The sequence below is a fragment of the Choristoneura fumiferana genome, chromosome 25 (assembly GCF_025370935.1).
Source record: "Choristoneura fumiferana chromosome 25, NRCan_CFum_1, whole genome shotgun sequence".
NCBI classification, from domain to species: Eukaryota; Metazoa; Arthropoda; class Insecta; order Lepidoptera; family Tortricidae; genus Choristoneura; species Choristoneura fumiferana.
In genome coordinates, this window is record NC_133496.1 from 11,822,526 (window position 1) to 11,840,425 (window position 17,900).

Genomic DNA, 17,900 nt, shown 5'->3' on the forward strand with positions numbered 1-17,900 from the left:
GTACATAAAAATGTGAACCATTGAGCTGACCTGACGACCAGATGGCCTAGTGGTTAGAGAACCTGACTACGAAGCTTGAGGTCCCGGGTTCGATTCCCGTGTCGGGGCAGATATTTGTATGAAAATACGAATGTTTGTTCTCGGGTCTTGGGTGTTTACTATGTATTTAAGTATGTACTATCTATCTATATAATTATATTTATCCGTTGCTTAGTACCCATAACACAAGCTTTGCTAATACTTTGGGACTAGGTCAATTGGTGTGAATTGTCCCGTGATATTTTATTAAAAAAAAAAGTACCTTACATTATACAAAACGAATAGGTACTGACTAAACTAACAATTTTTTGTATGGAAAGAGCTGATCAACCCTGTTTTTAACTTATTTTTGAAACAATTCTTGGTTTTACATTCCTCCTCCGAGAAGAGGTTGTTGAATATGCGCGGTATTAAGTATCTCCTCGTCCTTTTACCATAATAGTTACAGGCTCGCGGTATATTATATACATACATATATAACATAGGTAGGTACGAAAGAAGATTAAAAGTAGTAGTAAGCAAGGCAGCCTTAAATTAAAGAGCGATCTCTTCCAATTAACTTTCGAGCAGTTGAAAATGTGAAATAGACATATGCAATGAACACTGAATGGATAACCATTGCCTGTTGGCGTACAAATATTAGTATAAGTAAGGAATTTTAATATAAAAGTAATAGATGTTTTTTTTCATATTTTCCGGTTTTAAACTACTTCTTTTACAGTCAAATATCCATTTGTATGCAGAAAAAGAACGCTCTACATAACAAGTTTACGACAATCTAAGTAATTTAAAGTTTAATAAGTCTGCAATAGAATATTTATTTAAAAAATGAATTTTTACATAAAAATAAAAATAAAAAACACATAAAATTAACTAAAACGGCCTTCCTCTTCCAAAGGCAGCGCAATATATCGACATCATTTAGGTAATCAAGTGAGAAGTCCAGGTCAAAAATGTCATGAAAATTCCGCTCTCTTGATAACGTATATTATTAAAAATCTCTGGTTCGCAGTAAATAATTGGTTTTACATAGAAATGCTATAAAATAAAACAGTTGTATCTGTTTCTTTTAAAAAATTGTACAGAAACGACATTTTGCCCAACCTCGGCCGGTGTTTTTACTAAAAAGGTTAATGGAAAGTTCAACCACCGTTACTATTGAGTAATTTAACCTCTCTAAACCTATAACAGTCTGTTTGAAACCCGTTAGAGATGCGGCGTGATAAGGGTTCTGGCACAAATCCCGGCCCGGAACAGATAGCAGACGAACCCGAGCAAGCCGGGTTGTTATTGGCTGTGACAGGTAACCTGCAACCTGCATAATCGCTAAGATCTACCTATTGAATAATGTTGTTCCATTGTGTTTTGTTGGATAAGTCTGTATTATCTTGTTTTCTCAATTAGCCTAAGTAAACTTCAGTAAGCTAGTTAAAGCAACGTTTTCACTACATATGTATATACTGAGCCTAAAACTCAACTGATTTAATACGAATCTGTCCTGGCACGCCTAAAGGATTGACTTTTCATACAATTTTTGAGAGAGCATTACTTGTTTACCGCATGCCGGACGAGTTGTGGGCTAAGATAACCACTGAGTGAATGCCCACCAACTCGAAAAGGCGACCTCAAATTCAAATTCAAATCATTTATTCAGTAAATAGGCCGCAATGGGCACTTTTACACGTCATTTTTTAAACTACCAGCGCTTTCGGAAAGACCATCATTGCCAAGAAGAATGCGCCGCAAGAAACTTGGCAGAAAGTCATTTTTTCAACATAAAATAATTACAAATAAAATACTTAAAAACTATAGTATACAATTAAAGAAAAAAATACAAAATAATATAATAACCTGGCAGACCTAGATGGCGATGGTGGGATGAACTGGACCACTTGAAGGACTGGCCCTTCTCTGCAGTGGGGGAGCCATTTGCTTAACAATGAGACAGAATAAGCGAACAATAATAATAATTAAAAATTGCGAGCGAGGGCGAAACGCGAGCGAAGCGTCTCCTTTTTTAAGTTACAAAAACTCTTTCGTATGCTGTCTAGTGGATGCCCGGCGGATTTCCGGCTGTTCTTCTATAAAAATAAGATTTCTCAATTTTCGTAAAAATATAAGAGGAGATACACTACAGTTAAAATAGAGTAGGTATGTACCTACCTAGTATCCTGGGTAAAAAATAAAATATTACTAAAATTTACCAGTCGTTATTTTACTATCAGAAACCCTCCCTGATGTCGGAACCATCACAAAGAATTGTGAAGCACGTATTTTTGGTGTATGTACCATACGTATAGTTATGATTTGTTTATATACAACAAATGTAATCAAAACCGTCAACATTTAAGGCACATTATTGATGCAATCAATAATAAAGCACGATCCATCAGTACACTTACGTAACCTACAAAATATTCCCTCTTGCCTTTTATTCTTGAAGCTTTAAACCAACTGGAAGCATCATACGCACTAACTGCTCACTTTATAAAATCTAACTGTCACAGACTAACGAAATGCACGCAGCTAAACATTTCACATTCACATAAAATAACTAATATGATTATAGCCCTGCCATATTTTACAAGCTTAATTAGCTTGCAATGTTAGTTCGGGTTAAATAAATGGTTTCTCGTTATCGAGCCTCGGGCCCATACGTCCCGATCTTTTGGGAGGCTTCCGTGGGGATATTATTATTATTGATGATGATGATGATGTGTTCCTGTTATCCCTCACTATCTCTAGGGACATAGGGCTCGTAGAAGAGTTTTCCATTTGGCTCGATCTTGTGCGGCTTCTTCCAACTCTTCCGAGCCGAGACCAATTGAGCCAGCCTCCTTCTCAACTGATCGCCTCCACGTGGCCCGAGGACGTCCTGGCCGTCTTCTGCCAGTAGATCGGAACGGAGACCCTGCTTGGGCAGGTGATTATTCGACCCTCAAAGCGTGTGTCCAATCCATCAATGTGTATTATTATTATTATTATATAATTTAAATCAAATTGCAGCCACTTCTGGTGATTGAATTGATTAGAAATTTGGTAGGGATGTCCAATTTGAACGACAAAGCTTGTATTAAAAAATCTTCAACTACAAAAACTTATGTCAGCATCTCCTTTTACGTTCACAGTTGACGAAATTGAAACACTAACTTTAGCTTTACATGCACACTCATATATCTACTCACGTTTGCCCAAGGGGCATACATTTCTGCAAATTACAAATTTTTCATAGAGAAGAAGACCCGACGTTGTTCTCTCCGGTTGGTTTAATTCTCTAAGCTCGTATGTCAAATTATTTAGGTAAAGTTCCTCAACATAGAACCTTAATATGTGGACATAAGGTTGAGAATCGCGCTTTAATAGAAGTAGGTAATCGAATATTAATGGAATCATGTGTGTGTTCCTTTTAACCTTTAGTAGATTTTACCACTTTAAGTATTAGTGAGTGGAAAGTGGAAAAGTGGTGTGTGGAAATTTACCAGCAGTTTGAAAAAACCTTTGTTGAGAAGACAACAGTACTCTGTTGAGTTTCTTGTCGGTTTTTTTTTCAAAAGCGATATTTACATTCATTATTTACAGGTACTTAAGTATTTTAACACATTCTTAAACTCAATCTTTGTTTATCCCTAAATGATAGCTCCTTTCATCCAGACAGTAGTCGACTGGTAGTGATCCCTTAAAGGGACAAGTCTGCCTTTGTACAAGTATCTCAAACTGTGTCAATTGTATTTGTTTCTTTCCTTTTGTACAATAAAGAGTTTACATGAATTACCACCACTACATTTATAATACAGTAGATACTTTTGTTTCCACTTTCATTCTGAGAACTTTTTGATTTATCCTTGGTGTAACAAGTTTAGAGACATTTAATCGATTTAAACCCCTCGCCCATGGAGACGCATTAGTGACTCTCCAAAAAAAACATTCACGGCGTCACGTTACAAATGGCCTGAACTCTTCAAGATAAGTCTTGCCATGTAAGTAAAGTTAATAGCTGTGGAGATTTACGACCTGCTTTCAGGCCAAATCAGGCCGAGTCGGGCAAAGTAAAACAAGTTTTTGTTAAAAATGTCACTTTAATATAAACAAGTTTTTTTTTCTGACTGTAGTTTTTGTTGACTGTAGGTACTTGCATGTTAGCCAATCTACACTCCCGTACCAAACAGGTCTATGCCATTAACAGTTGAGGAGTTCCGTCCCGCGGAGAAAATCCTGGCTGGACCACCAAGCTGTCACTACCAGTACCAGGTTATTGTATTTATTGTCATCAGATTTACATAAGCATGCCAAAATTGAAGTCAATCCAACTCAATAGTTCCCCAATCCCCCAATGAAGGGCGTCAAATTTAACTTGCAAGAATTGACCCGTACATACATACAGTACGATTAATTGGAGTAAACACTTGACAGATGGGCGTGCCTTCAGTCATTTTTCAACTTTAAGGTCATAGAAATAAAATATTTTTTACTTAATCTGTAAACGTGGGTAGCGGTATACTAAAAATGGCTTTATTTGTAAGACGTCAAAGTTGAAAATTGACTGAAGGCACGCCCATCTGTCAAGTGTTAACTCCAAGTAATCGTACTATACATACATAAACATAACATACATTCATAACTCATACGTATATTACAAATTATATAAAAGCTTGTAAAGAAAGGCCAAGAGCAGACCGCAAAACCGATTTAGACGAAATTCAATTTATAGATAGTTTGAATCCCGGGAAAGGACATAGAATACTTTTTATTCCGGAAAATTGCAAAGTTTCCGCGTAATAGCGGTAAACGAATTCAACGTGGACGGAATCGCGGGCAAAAGCTAGATTCTAGGCTATAAAGGTTCAGTTCTTGCCGACGGAGATACTGAACCATAAAATATATTTGAAAGCAGATACATATGCGTTAGTTTAATCCCGGTCACCGAGTCAGGGCAAGCCGGGGCGAGTCAGGGTGAGTCGCAGTGACCTGTCGGCGGTTAATCTAGTGCTGTAATCGTTACCGATTTAGTAATGCGATATGTTTCTTTTTAGGGCAAGTTGTCAATATTGTGGCAGTAGCTAGGTAGCGTTTCACTTTGGTTTAAGAAAACGTTACAGTTTGCGTTATCTTCAATGTCTCTTGATGGTTCGTACCTTAGTTAACAATTACCTAACCTAACCTAACCAACAAAAAGATGGAAAGACCCCGACATTGTCACTTCAAAGTTCAATATCTCAAAAAAAGCTGAACCGATTTTGATAATGTCTAAAAACCATCGCTAGAAGCCCTGCTTTCAAATAAAAAAACGCATTCAAATCGGTCCACCCGTTTAAGAGCTATGGTGCCACAGTCAGACACACATAGCGATCAAACTTATAACACCCCTTTTTGCGTTGGGGGATAAAAAAACGGAACCTTTCGAACCGGAACCGGACCAAAAAAAGCTAAATATGTATGTAATATGTAGATGAATGGCCTCCTCTCCCCCTCCCCATAGACCTCTAGTTGCTTCGGCTGGAAACGGCCTGCATCAACCGTACGTTTCTGACGCTCGCGATTCCAATCAAATGACTGTTTTTGTATGCAAATTTAGAAATCAGTCAGGCTTCACTCAGGTCGTCCGTGCATCTCGTATATACATGTATAAGTACGCATTGAGTTATATAATAGTACTTATGACAAAATCAACTTAATATAAATATATAAATAAATAAATATAAATAAAAATATCACGGGACACTTGACACCAATTGACCTAGTCCCAAACTAAGCAAAGCTTGTACTATGGACACTAGGCAACGAATAAACATACTTATATAGATAAATACATACTTTAATACATATTAAACATCCAAGACCCGAGAACAAACATTCGTATTATTCATACAAATATCTGCCCCAGCCGGGATTCGAACCCGGGACCTTAAGCTTCGTAGTCAGGTTCTCTAACCACTCAGCCATTTTGATAGTACGAGTAACATGTATATAGTTCTCTTTGTCTTCTTTTTAACTGTTAATTTCATGTGTTTTATGTTATTTTATGTTCAGTTATTAAACACTAAATAATTAACTAAAGGATAAAATTATAAGTTTTCGTTTTGGTTTTGCCGTTGTCGGGTAAAAATGGAAAATCGTAAAATATTTTTTTTTCTAATAAGAACAAACTTTAACCAAGTTAAACCAACTTAAAACTTAGATCTTCAAATGACAAACGACAAAAGGCGTGGGTCGTAAGAATTTAATATCCATTAGTTGCCGGCTCGAGAGCAACTTAAGTTGCTCGGCGAGTTTTCAGAGCGACATTCAGGTCATTCTTCATAATGCTAGTGCTTAACTTCATTTTAACTAGAGTGACGTCAACTTTGTCTTTTTCACATTTCCTTTAAAGGTAGTTAACTCCTTTAAATAAGTTTTTGCGAAAAAAAATCGTTTATCCTTATCACATTGCAGCGGCAATTACACTGCGTCGTTCACCTAATGCGGTCGCCGAACTTGTTTCAAACTACTTCGGCGAACGAACGTCGTCTTTACATTAGTCTGTCCGTCTACTGCGGCGGCAGCTGTCGCTCGCCGAATTCGGCCGACTACCGTGTTCTTTACACTTTTGCGGTCGCCGCATGCAGCATGCGGTGAACGACTCAGTGTAATTGATGCTTAATACGTCAATTGATGGGATTTATGTGATAACATGAACATGGCGTAGCTTGGTAACCACAGGCCCTGGGGCAAAAAATAAACTAGGGCCCCAACTGAACTATTTAAAGTCAAAGTCAAAAGTGTTTATTTGTGAAACATAGGTGATGGCTGCATAAATACAGAGATGTTACATTTTTTCGTGTTGCACTATGTTTTGCCAGTTGGCGTACAAAAACATTGGCTATTAAGCCAGATCTTAACCTATTATACTTATATTTTGAACATTAAATTAGATAGGTATACGAGAAAAAAAAACAAATTAGACAAAAACAATTACAAACAATTTAGGTCATCATTTAAATATTCGAGAACAGAATAATAGCATTATTCTGCATTATATTTAAAATCATTTGTTCCGTATTAGTCGCGTTCCTGGTATATGGTCATTTATATTCCGAATGTGGGAGAAATTTTCACTAGTTCAATTTATAGTTTGTAAGTCAGAGTCCGAGGGGCCCTGCCCCATCTAGCCCCTTGGTAGCTACTCCACTGCATGTTATGACACAACGTATAATCACACATAATTTTTTAGACTATTTGGCATACCATAACTGGACATCAATACCCCGCACAACAAAGTACCTACTTAGTTACGGCAGTTCGTCATATCACAACAGCTATTGGCCCTCTACCACAGAATAAGTAATAGTACAAGTACAGAAGCTTCACTGCCGTACAAAAGTGACGTTTAGGCATAAGAATCGTGCCTACTTTATGCTTCTCTTTCTATCGCATAACTCGTGTTCACTCGCACGCGTTGAGTCGCACTGAATCGCCTCAACGTTGGGGAGGCCCGGTATGTACTTGTAGCTCGGCGGCGGAATGGCCTAGTGACACCCCCTGCCTCTACTACGAAGTGCAAAATTCGAAATTCGTATCTTGCCGTCCCGCTACCGCTAAAATAGTAAGTTTCTCGTTTTTAAAGAATATAGAAGTCTATCATGAATAATTATTGCAGCAGACACATTAACTTATATATTAAGAACAGATCACATTTTTAATTTACATTAAATTTTTATGGAATAATAAAATAAAAACTAACAAAAACGCAACGTTGCCAGCTCAGCAGGTCTAAACGCTCTTAATACGAGAGTGAGAGGGAAGGTACGATACGAACTTCGATTTTCGAATTTTGTAGTAGGCTCCTACCTTTATTCGGTGAAGATTTTATTTTAGTTTGAAGTCCGAAGCCATTTTAGCTACGAAACCCAAAAAATCCAAAATAAATAAAAGATTATTCAAAATGTAGCCGTTCCGTAAGCTTACATTACCAAATTATGTTTTTATAGCCTGCATAATACATTTATGCTAATAATCGTATGCTGACATAATGGATCCATAAAAATACGAAGCTTCTGGCAACGTTGGTACATTTATAGCTTTTAAACAGACATATTATTATATCTTTTGTCATACAGTGAGTATACGTGCGTAGCGAAGCTGTAAATAAGCTTGTTTAGTACTAAGAAATAATTAAAAAAACTAAAAACACGCTTCCATCATCAGGCCCTTGATAGCATTTGACAAGGTTTTATTATGCCAGTGCACTACGGCGCCGTACGCTGTTGTTTGCCCACAAAACTGGATTACTCAAGTTTTAACGTCATTGTAATTTGAAATAACGTGCGAGCTTTGAAAAGTGCATAAAACGTGTAATTTTACCCGAGACGCTTATTTCCACCCGAGCTGTAGCCGAGTATAATAACTTTTATACCTCTACTGACTTAAGAGTCACTCTGTATTACTAAAGCGGTATATTATATACCTATACAGTGGATAGGTAGGTATCGCTTAATTCCCAATGTGCCTATTATTCTAATTGGAATAAATCGATAACCATTATGTTCGTACTTCAATCGGCTTTGAAACTTTAAAAACTTGGAATGTTCCTTCTGATAATAAATGTATATCCATTAAGAATTTTGATGTCAAACTTAAACATACATACAGCATGTTTAATATTACCTCAAATTGCAACCATACATAAATAGGTTTTACATAGTACTATAAATCGATATTGCAAGTAAATTTTAAGTTATTCTTAACTACCAAAGCGTAATTAATTTTTGAAAATTAATCGTGCAGCAATGTATTCCGCACACTCATTTGTAACACCCAAAAGAGTCGAGAACAAACATCACAGAAAATCGAACGCGGGATTTCAAATTTCAAGCGTCAAGTTCTCTAAGCCCTGGGCGCTTCGATCATCAGTACTAATCAGTAGTGTAGTATTCTTTCTTTACATTTAAATGAGACTAAACAGGAAGTATCCTCTTTGAAACGAAAAAAAAAAACAAATCCATACTAATATTATAAATGCGAAAGTGTGTGTTTGTATGTTTGTCCGTCTTTCACGTCGAAACAGAGCGCCGGATTGACGTGATTTTTGGCATAGAAACAGTTTATGGGCCAGATAGTGACATAGGCTACTTTTTATCCCGAAAAAAAATGCACAGTTCCCGAGGGAACCGCGCGATAACCGAATTTCACGCGGGCCAAGCCGTGGGCAAAAGCTAGTCGGTTCATAAATGTGGATTCGTGTTCCAAGATATTAAAAAAACAACCAATTGAAAACCTCATTTTTTGAAGCCGGTTGAAAATTGCCTAGTTAAAAATTATCAGTCAACCCTTCTAGCACACCTCCATCCCATTGAGTCCACACTCCTAGCATGACGTCCATTAACCACACACGTCCGCATTTAGCTTCCCACGCGACACCTTTCCGCGCACACAGCACGTCATGCTAGTGACGTCTATAAAGACGTATTGATCGGCCAACCCGCTATTTAACATTGACCTCCGACAATGTTCCACCAACCCCTGAGGTAATAAGATACGTTTGGATAGAGAGGGGGGAAGAGGCCTGTCTAAAGTGGTGCGTTAAGGTTTTCTTTGCTCGTTTAAGCTTTGATTTAAGTGGTTGAGTAGTCCGATTGTGTTTAAACTCAATTGAGAAAGGGCCTTTATTTGTCTGTCTGTGGCATTTTGAACGGGTGGATGGATGAGAGATTTAAAAGGAGTTTTTCAATGATCGTTTTTACGCTCGGTTTATAGGGTTCCATAGGACAAGGAACCCCTGTCCGTCCGTTCTGTAGTTCCGTCTGTCTGTTAGTGTAAGAAAGCTGTAATTTTGCATAAATATATTATGTTGACCATGCCGATATATTGTAAAAAAAAAGGACAAAGCGACAACATTGGTCCTGATGGATAACAATATTGCTCTTATTTCTAATTCTGTGGTTTGCGCGCTGCATGTCAAACAAGTTTATGGGTCAAAAAACCGGCCAAGAGCGTGTCGGACACGCCCGAAATAGGGTTTCGTAGCTATTACGAAAAGTTAAGTAATATTTTTCTAAGGATTTCGTATTTTGTACGGAATATTCCAAGTTTAGGTATATTTTATACCTTAGGCTGCTATTTACTCTTCAACTACTAATAATTCTCGAGAAAACTTAACCGTTATAGTTTTACTTGTAAGTTTGATATACTTACTATCATCCCGAATTTTTTCAAATTTTTCCACCCACCGGTTTAGATTCTACAAGCTCGATTTTAATGAAAATTTGCACTTTAAAGTTGAATATTTTGCAAACACATCACTGAATCGAAAAACTGTTTTAGCAACTCCCTAATGGTTTTAAAAGACCTATCCAACGATACCCCACACTACAAGGTTGGATGAGAAAAAAAAATCACACCCGCTTTACGTCTATGGGAGGATTTTTTTTTTAATTTTTGATTATACTATTTTTACGGCATAGTTAATATATTCGTGCAAAATTACAGCTTTCTAACATTGATAGTCCCTGAGCAAAGCCGCGGACGGACAGACAGACAGACAGATAGACATACAGCTAATTGCTACCACCATCTTGCTCGCTAATCCTGCCGTGAAGCAGCAGTGCTTGCAAACTTGAAACTGTGTGTGTTTGTATGTTTGTCCGTCTTTCACGTCAAAACGGAGGAACGGATCGACGTGATTTTTGCCATAGAGATTGTTTATGAACCACAGAGTGACATAGGCTACTTTTTACCCCGGAAAAATGCACATCCTCCGAGGAAACAGCGCGCTATAACCGAATTCCATGCGGGTGAAACCGCGGGCTAAGCTAGTTTTACATAATTGTTAAGTTTCTCATACAAAAAGTGACTTGTAGAACTTGTAACTTTTATTATTAACTGGGACCAGGTTTGCAAATTATTGTAATATCGGTTTATTTACTAATAGTCACAGCGCTAAAACTTCTTATATTTTACCTAAAATACACACTGTGTACGAATAAAATATAGTTTATATTATTCCAAAGATTAAACTTTTTATTTATGAAATTTCGTTTCAAATAGCTGTGTATTTTTTGCCCTCTACCTTTTAAGCTGACCCAGAGTGGCCCTTTCAAAAGCTTTTCAAGATTTCTTTTTCTATTCACATAATTTACGTACCTATACCATTTTACAAGCCACGAAGTTGTCTGCCCCGGAAGCTGCCCTGCCCCCCGGAAGTTCCAATACCCCCCCCCCCCTATTATGGACAGAGGTAAGAGAAATTTGAAATGTAGATCTAAAGGCGAACCGCGGTCGCCAGTAAATGTTTCTTCTTTACGAGATGGTTTAAGGAAAAAACACAATGACAGAAATATTAAGTTACATTATGAATTTAAAATTGTATCACTGTAAGAAAGAAAGAGTTATGCTCGGAGTTTCTTTGCGTGATAGAATCCGGAATACAGAAATTCACCGAAGAACTAAAGTCACCGACATAACTCGAAGAATGTGTAAGTCAATGGGCGGGCCACATCGCTCGAAGAACAGCACTACGAATCTCGAAAGTGAAACTCGAAGTTCGTGTCGTGCGGTCCCTCTCGCTCTCGTATTAAACAGTATAAGTGTCAGAGGGACCGCACGACACGAACTTCGAGTTTCGAGTTTCGTAGTAGCCCTGCAGATCTATAACCGTTCGGGGATTTGTTGTGTTTGTTTGTCGGGGTGTTGTGTGTCTTTGGGCATCGAGTGGTGACCATGAACTGGAAGTTGAAGCTTTGATAGGCCTCCCACTAGGTGGACTAACGACATCGTGAGAGTTGTGGGGAACTGGTGGATGCATGTATTGCATGTGGCAAGTTGATGTTATACGGCGTTCTAATGGTCTAATTTCAACTTGCATGTTTATCGAGCTATTTTCATCACCATGACAATTTCCATAGGAATCCATTAAATTCCCGTAATTCCAATTCAACTTTTGGTTCAAGCAAGTGGAACCGCGGGCAAAACAAAAACTAGGTACTAATAATATATTCACCAAGACCTTTAAAAGTTTTTATTTAGTTTCACCGTTCTGTCTGTACTTAGTCAAATCTTGCAAGTTATATTCAATCAACTTCCAGTAGTCGAATTGACTTGAAATTTGGCACACTTATCTAAATTGTGTAACAATACAATAATCTGGTAGTCCCGCCAGGATCGTCTCCGCAGGACGGAACTCTTCAACGGTTAATGGCATCGACTTGAAATTTGGTATACAAATGTAGTTTGGTGACAATGCAAGTAAAATCGAAAAAAAATACAGTCAGTAATATAAGCTTGTATTAAAAATTTCATTTTTACCAAAAACTTATTTTATTTCACTATACGCCAACCAATGCCTTCTGCAGCCGTAGCGCTACGTCCCGTAGCACCGCTACGGGACGTAGCAGCTCTACATCATTTTACATTGATATTTCCAAGAACCTTCATCCGTTGTAATAAAGCTTTAAATCGATTGACACGTCAATCTATCACAGACTCGTGCCAAAGCCATGAAATCGCTGAACAAAAAGTCAATTAACGTTCGTTTTTCGTCTCTGTCTTGCTGGGGGTTTGTGCGTGCGTGAAAGGGACGGAAAACGCTGACGTCACGTGACGTGATTGATTATGTCGAGATTATCTTCGACATGCTGCGTCGGGGATTCCTGCCTAGTTCCAATATGTCTTATTAATCGGCAATAAAAAGGAGTTCCTCATTTCGTTTGTATTACTTTCGTCGTATGTTGTGTGATAACTTTTTAGGGTTTCCCACCTGAAGGGTGCCAAATGGAACCTTATTAATTTCGATGGGTCGATCAAATTTTTCTTGTACCTACCTCGTTGCCATGTTTACATCGCCTGTACAACTCTTTAAATCCATGTATATATCTATGTATGTATGTATGTTTCTATATGTTTTGTGTGGTGGCGACTATCTCCTAAGCACACTAGTAGCACTTGGTAGCACACATTACATATAACAGTTTAAAAAAAAACTCTGTCACTGTTATCACTTGGAAAACGAGATAGAATAACATACAAGAAAAAGTTGATTGACCCGTCTATACTGTCCGTCCGTCTGTATCTCGAGAACCATAACAGATAAACAGCGGAAATCTATACTTGCTATGGATTTCTATACATCCTTACTATAAATACTTATAAATGTGGAAGTTTGTGAATATGTTTGGATGTTTGTTACTCAATCACGTAGTCTAAACCGCTAAGCCGATTTAGATGAAACTCGGTATACAGATAGCTTGAGTCCCGGGGAAGGACATAGGATAGTTTTTATCCTAGAAAATTGCACAGTTCCCTGGATAGCGATAAACGAATACAACGCGGACGGAGTCGCGGGCAACAGCTAGTCTTCAAATAAAACCGGCCAAGTGCAAACCAAGCAATCCAGCGTCGCTACACGAACTTTTTTTTTCTGTCCTGGCATGTTCCATCTTCCTCGACTGTACAGCGATCAGTGCTAATCCCACTTCACCTGCCTTCAGTGATAACTCCCGGCAATCAGGCACTTGTCCCACCGCGACGATGAGCGAGAAGCGAGTAGAGCGAGTAACTGGAAACGAGTGGGCGAGCAGCGAGAAGCGAGTGTAGTTTTGTCGCTCGGCTGCAAGCGAGTGTTCGCGTGCGACGGGCGATTACTCGATTCACTCGACTCGCTTCACTCGACTCGCTCGTGCGGGGCGGCCGCCGAGCTGACATCGCTAAGCGAGTATCTATAGCTCAGCGAGTTTTATAGCTCTTGTCGCTGCGACAAAAGATGTAAGAGCGAGTTCTCGCCGACAGTGTGAACAGCCAGCGATCAACTATTAATATATGTGTCACTTTTACTCACACAGGATCTTATATCTTTTGTTCGTTTCTTGAGCGAGAAAATAGTCGATAGCCAATCGTTTCCTCGCTTGCGGTGAGACAAGTGCCTCAAAGCAACGTTTACGGCGGCCACTTTACGCCCTCATAAAACGACAATGTTATAGCGAGCATTGCGGTAATAATTCTGAGGGATAAAACTTTAATGCCAATGAAAAGATTTCACTTGACCTGTGGAGGAATTTCAAGATTAAACTTCATTCCAACTTATGGAGCGTAGGGGCAAGAAGAACCATCTCATGTGGAGGATCCTTGAGGGAACAGTTTAAAAAAAAGTCCAATAACCGTATCGTCTATTACTCTGACGTCCGCACTGTAGCGAGATCTCACTGATATTTATAAATGCGAAGGTTTGTTAGTCTGTTTGTTTGTTTTTTTTTTATTCGACTGCATGGCAAACGAGCAAGTGGGTCTCCTGATGGTAAGAGATCACCACCGCCCATAGACAACTGCAACACCAGGGTATTGCAGATGCGTTGCCAACCTAGAGGCCTAAGATGGAATACCTCAAGTGCCAGTTATTTCGGTTATTTGTTTGTTACTTCATCACATCACGTATAAACCATTGAACCGGTTTAGATCAAATTCGGTATGCACATAGTTTGAGTCCTAGAGAAGGACATAGGATAGTTTTTATCCCGGAAAATTGCATAGTTCCCGCGGGATAGCGATGACCGAGTTACGGGTAACAGACTAGAGTTACAATAATTAAAAGTAGGCTGCATGGGCACTGCTTCCTTTGCCTATCATATGGGGAAAATGATACAAATCATGAATAATTATGACTATCATACTGACTTCATTCAGCAGTCAAATAATGACTGACACATTTTTATTACGGCTCTAAAAATAATGAATTGCTATGTATTGATTGATTGTCAGCAATTATTATATTTGTAAGCAAAGTGAGCAAATATATATAGCGATAGAAAGAGATGCAAGACATTCAAATCGTGATTTCAAGCAGCAATCCTTACTCCGAGTGCCTTCCCTTGCACCTTACTCGGGGTTTCTTTCCTATCACAAAGAAATACTGTAAGTTACTAGCTTTTTTTTTAACTTGCAATGTACCTATGTACGTACAACCTAACGTATGTATGTACAGTCAAGGGCAAAGATATCGACACGGCCAAAGTTGCAAAATTATGTAATATTAAGGCCTTAATATTAAGAGCATAAAGTCGTGTATACATATTGTTGTAACTTTGGCCGTGTCGATATTTTTGCCCTTGACTGTACGGGTCAAATCTTGCAAGTTGAATTTGACCCACTTCGAGAGGTCGGATTTACTTGAAATTTAGCAAATTTATATGTACGTCCCACTGCTGGAAACAGGTCTCCTTTCAGAATAAGAAGGCAATTCAATATTGAGTATCTAGTTACAGACATAAAAATTCAGCTGATCTATACAAGATACAACACTCCCGCAAAACCTCCGCGTTACATTCAACAGACAAAATTACCCTTGCTGTCAGCTCAGTCAAGGGGTTCGGATCCATTCAGGACGTGCTCGCTACAACTTCATTAGCATACTTAATTTGAATTGTCACTCAGATCCGTCCGGAGATAACATGAAAGAATAATTTATCTCGGCGCCGTTTTCGGGCAGTAATAGGCTTGGGTTCGAGAGGGACCCTACTTAACTTAGGAGCCTGTGATCTTGTCAAATGGTAAAGTTTGAAGATTTTGTAGATTTCTTTATTTAATTAACAGGTGAAACCGTTTTTTGCAAACAACTTTTGATTGAATATCTGTATTTAATCAAATTGGCCGTGTCTATTACCTACATTTACCACGAGTCTCCTTATACAGCTTAAATGAAGACCCCGATCTAATTGATCAAATTATTATTATTATTTATTTTGCAGGTGGTAGGACCTTGTGCAAGGTCCGCCCGGATTGCTACCACCATCTTGCTCGCTAATCCTGCGGTGAAGCAGCACTGCTTGCACTGTTGTGCTTCGGCGTGGAGAGTAAGACAGCCGGTGAAATTACTGGCACGTGAGGTATCCCATCTTAGGCCTCTAGGTTGGCAACGCGTCTGCAATACCCCTGGTGTTGCAGATGTTTATGGGCGGTGGTGATCTCTTACCATCAGGAGACCCACTTGCTCGTTTGCCATCCAGTCGAATAAAAAAAAAATGGTGCACGAGTGCTTTACTGTGGGTATAACCTAATATCTAAGTGTACGTATCGTCACGTTTACACTGTAAATCGGTAATATGATTGCAAAGTCCTATCGGTGGCTAGTCTAGTCTAATAGGCCATTATAACGCCCTGATGGCGTCCTCAGAGTTCATTATGCCCGCCATATTGCATTCCAGGACGTGACGCGGGTTTGTTAGATAATTTTCACAAACGCATTTTTTCTGAGTGGCGAATTTTCACATCGCGGTTTTTCACGATCGCAAATTTACTTGTTCGTCTTTATTCATGTAGCGATTTTTCATAAAGCGTTTTTTAATGTTCGCGTTTTTTTTCGCTTATTTTATCAGACAATTATTTTACTATTCGCACTTAATATCAGTATAAAGTGCGGTTTGAATAGGTAGGTTAGGTTCTGTTGACCATTCACGAACACAGTAAAACTTTTTTAAACTACAGAGAATAAATTGTCTTGAACCTTTCCGTTACTTATTCATCCCGTGTTCACGAACTAGTTGGGCGGCCATTGCTGTGTCGAAACATTGAAAGAAATAAAACATTAAATCACGATTACTAAGACCCGGTTTTTTCTACTTAAATATACATGGAAGGGATGATCCCGTTTTACTAGTAAAACTGTAGCTTTGCTTAAATTTACGACAGGGTTTTGATAGTTTCGGGTAGTCTTGTGGTAAGGTAAGATTTCAATTTATATATAGGTTTTTACGTCGGTGATTTGCGTGTCCTAGTGATGCAGGAGAGATGGTGTAGTGCTGGCATTTAAGATTTGTGCATCCGTCTAATTGTGTCGCTCTTATTAAGTTTTTTTTTTATATTAACTTACAATGTTTATTAGTAACGGCAATTATATTTTTTAAAAGAGGTATATATAGTGAAAGTAAGCAATAGATGAACGAGTTAGTTCGAAGGCCGACCCGAAGGAGAGGAGAGGAAGGAGGAGCTTAATGGAATCGTTGTGAGATGCACTTTGGATACAAATCACTAAAAAAGATGAAAAACGGGATAGATAATGACAATCGTATTTTTCCCATAACGGAAGCAAAAAGGATGTATAGCATGTATGTATGTGTGCTGCCGCCACGTTTGCAGCATGTTTTTCGGTTGTTATTAATAAAATCAATGTGGTTCGAGTCTTACAAGTCAAATTTCACCCAGTTCTAATGATCAGATTGATTAGAAAATTGGTACAATATATGAATTTGGATGTATAGATTTGGCTTGATAACTGTACAATCTTTTATTGAAGTCCATTACGACCAAACACGAAACTTAGAGACCCCCCTCATTAGCGTCTTTCGAGCGTCGTCGTCGTGCCAGCGTCCGCGCAGCGTCGACGCGACGCCAGCGCTGGCCGGCTGCCGAACGCCGGGCTTACGCAGCGCTGGCGTCGTGCTCTGATGCTCGAAAGACGCTAGTGTGGCGGGTCTCTTATCTGGACACTCATTACAGTCTGTATTCCTTGCTCTATAGTCAAAGCCTGTTGTCTGTTGTCCACAGAGGATGCGGCGGCCACGCCGGCACCGCTGGCTGACGCTAACGGTGTTCTTCGTGGCCTACTCCGTTGGCCAGGTTGTGTTCAGCGCCACGACGCCCACAGACATGGTAAATCCTAATGTGGCACACGAGATATGGCGCTAGTGTCAATCGCTGTCATGTTTTTTTGTTTTTTTTTTTTTTATTGATTGATAGTGCTTTTAAACTACTAGTTAATTCTCAAGCAAATTTAGCTGTAATAGTTTTCGTTGTCAATTTAATATACGTCCCAGAACGTTTTTTTTTTCAGAAATTTTAACAGTTATGTAACAGTTTTAGTTTTTAGTTAGATAACGCTCGACTAAAAAAAAATCACTTTAAAG

The 17,900-nt window shown here is 38.7% G+C and overlaps 1 protein-coding gene across 2 annotated transcripts in view; it reads left to right on the forward strand.

Annotated features, from left to right (window-relative positions):
• The window catches only part of LOC141442247 (probable sodium/potassium/calcium exchanger CG1090), a 42,895-nt gene that overhangs the window by 6,310 nt on the left and 18,685 nt on the right, over positions 1-17,900 (forward strand). For both annotated transcript variants that reach the window (XM_074107179.1, XM_074107180.1), the window contains exon 2: positions 17,542-17,646. In XM_074107179.1, coding sequence (XP_073963280.1) covers positions 17,542-17,646 — 105 coding nt within the window. The remainder of the gene's footprint in view (positions 1-17,541; positions 17,647-17,900) is intronic.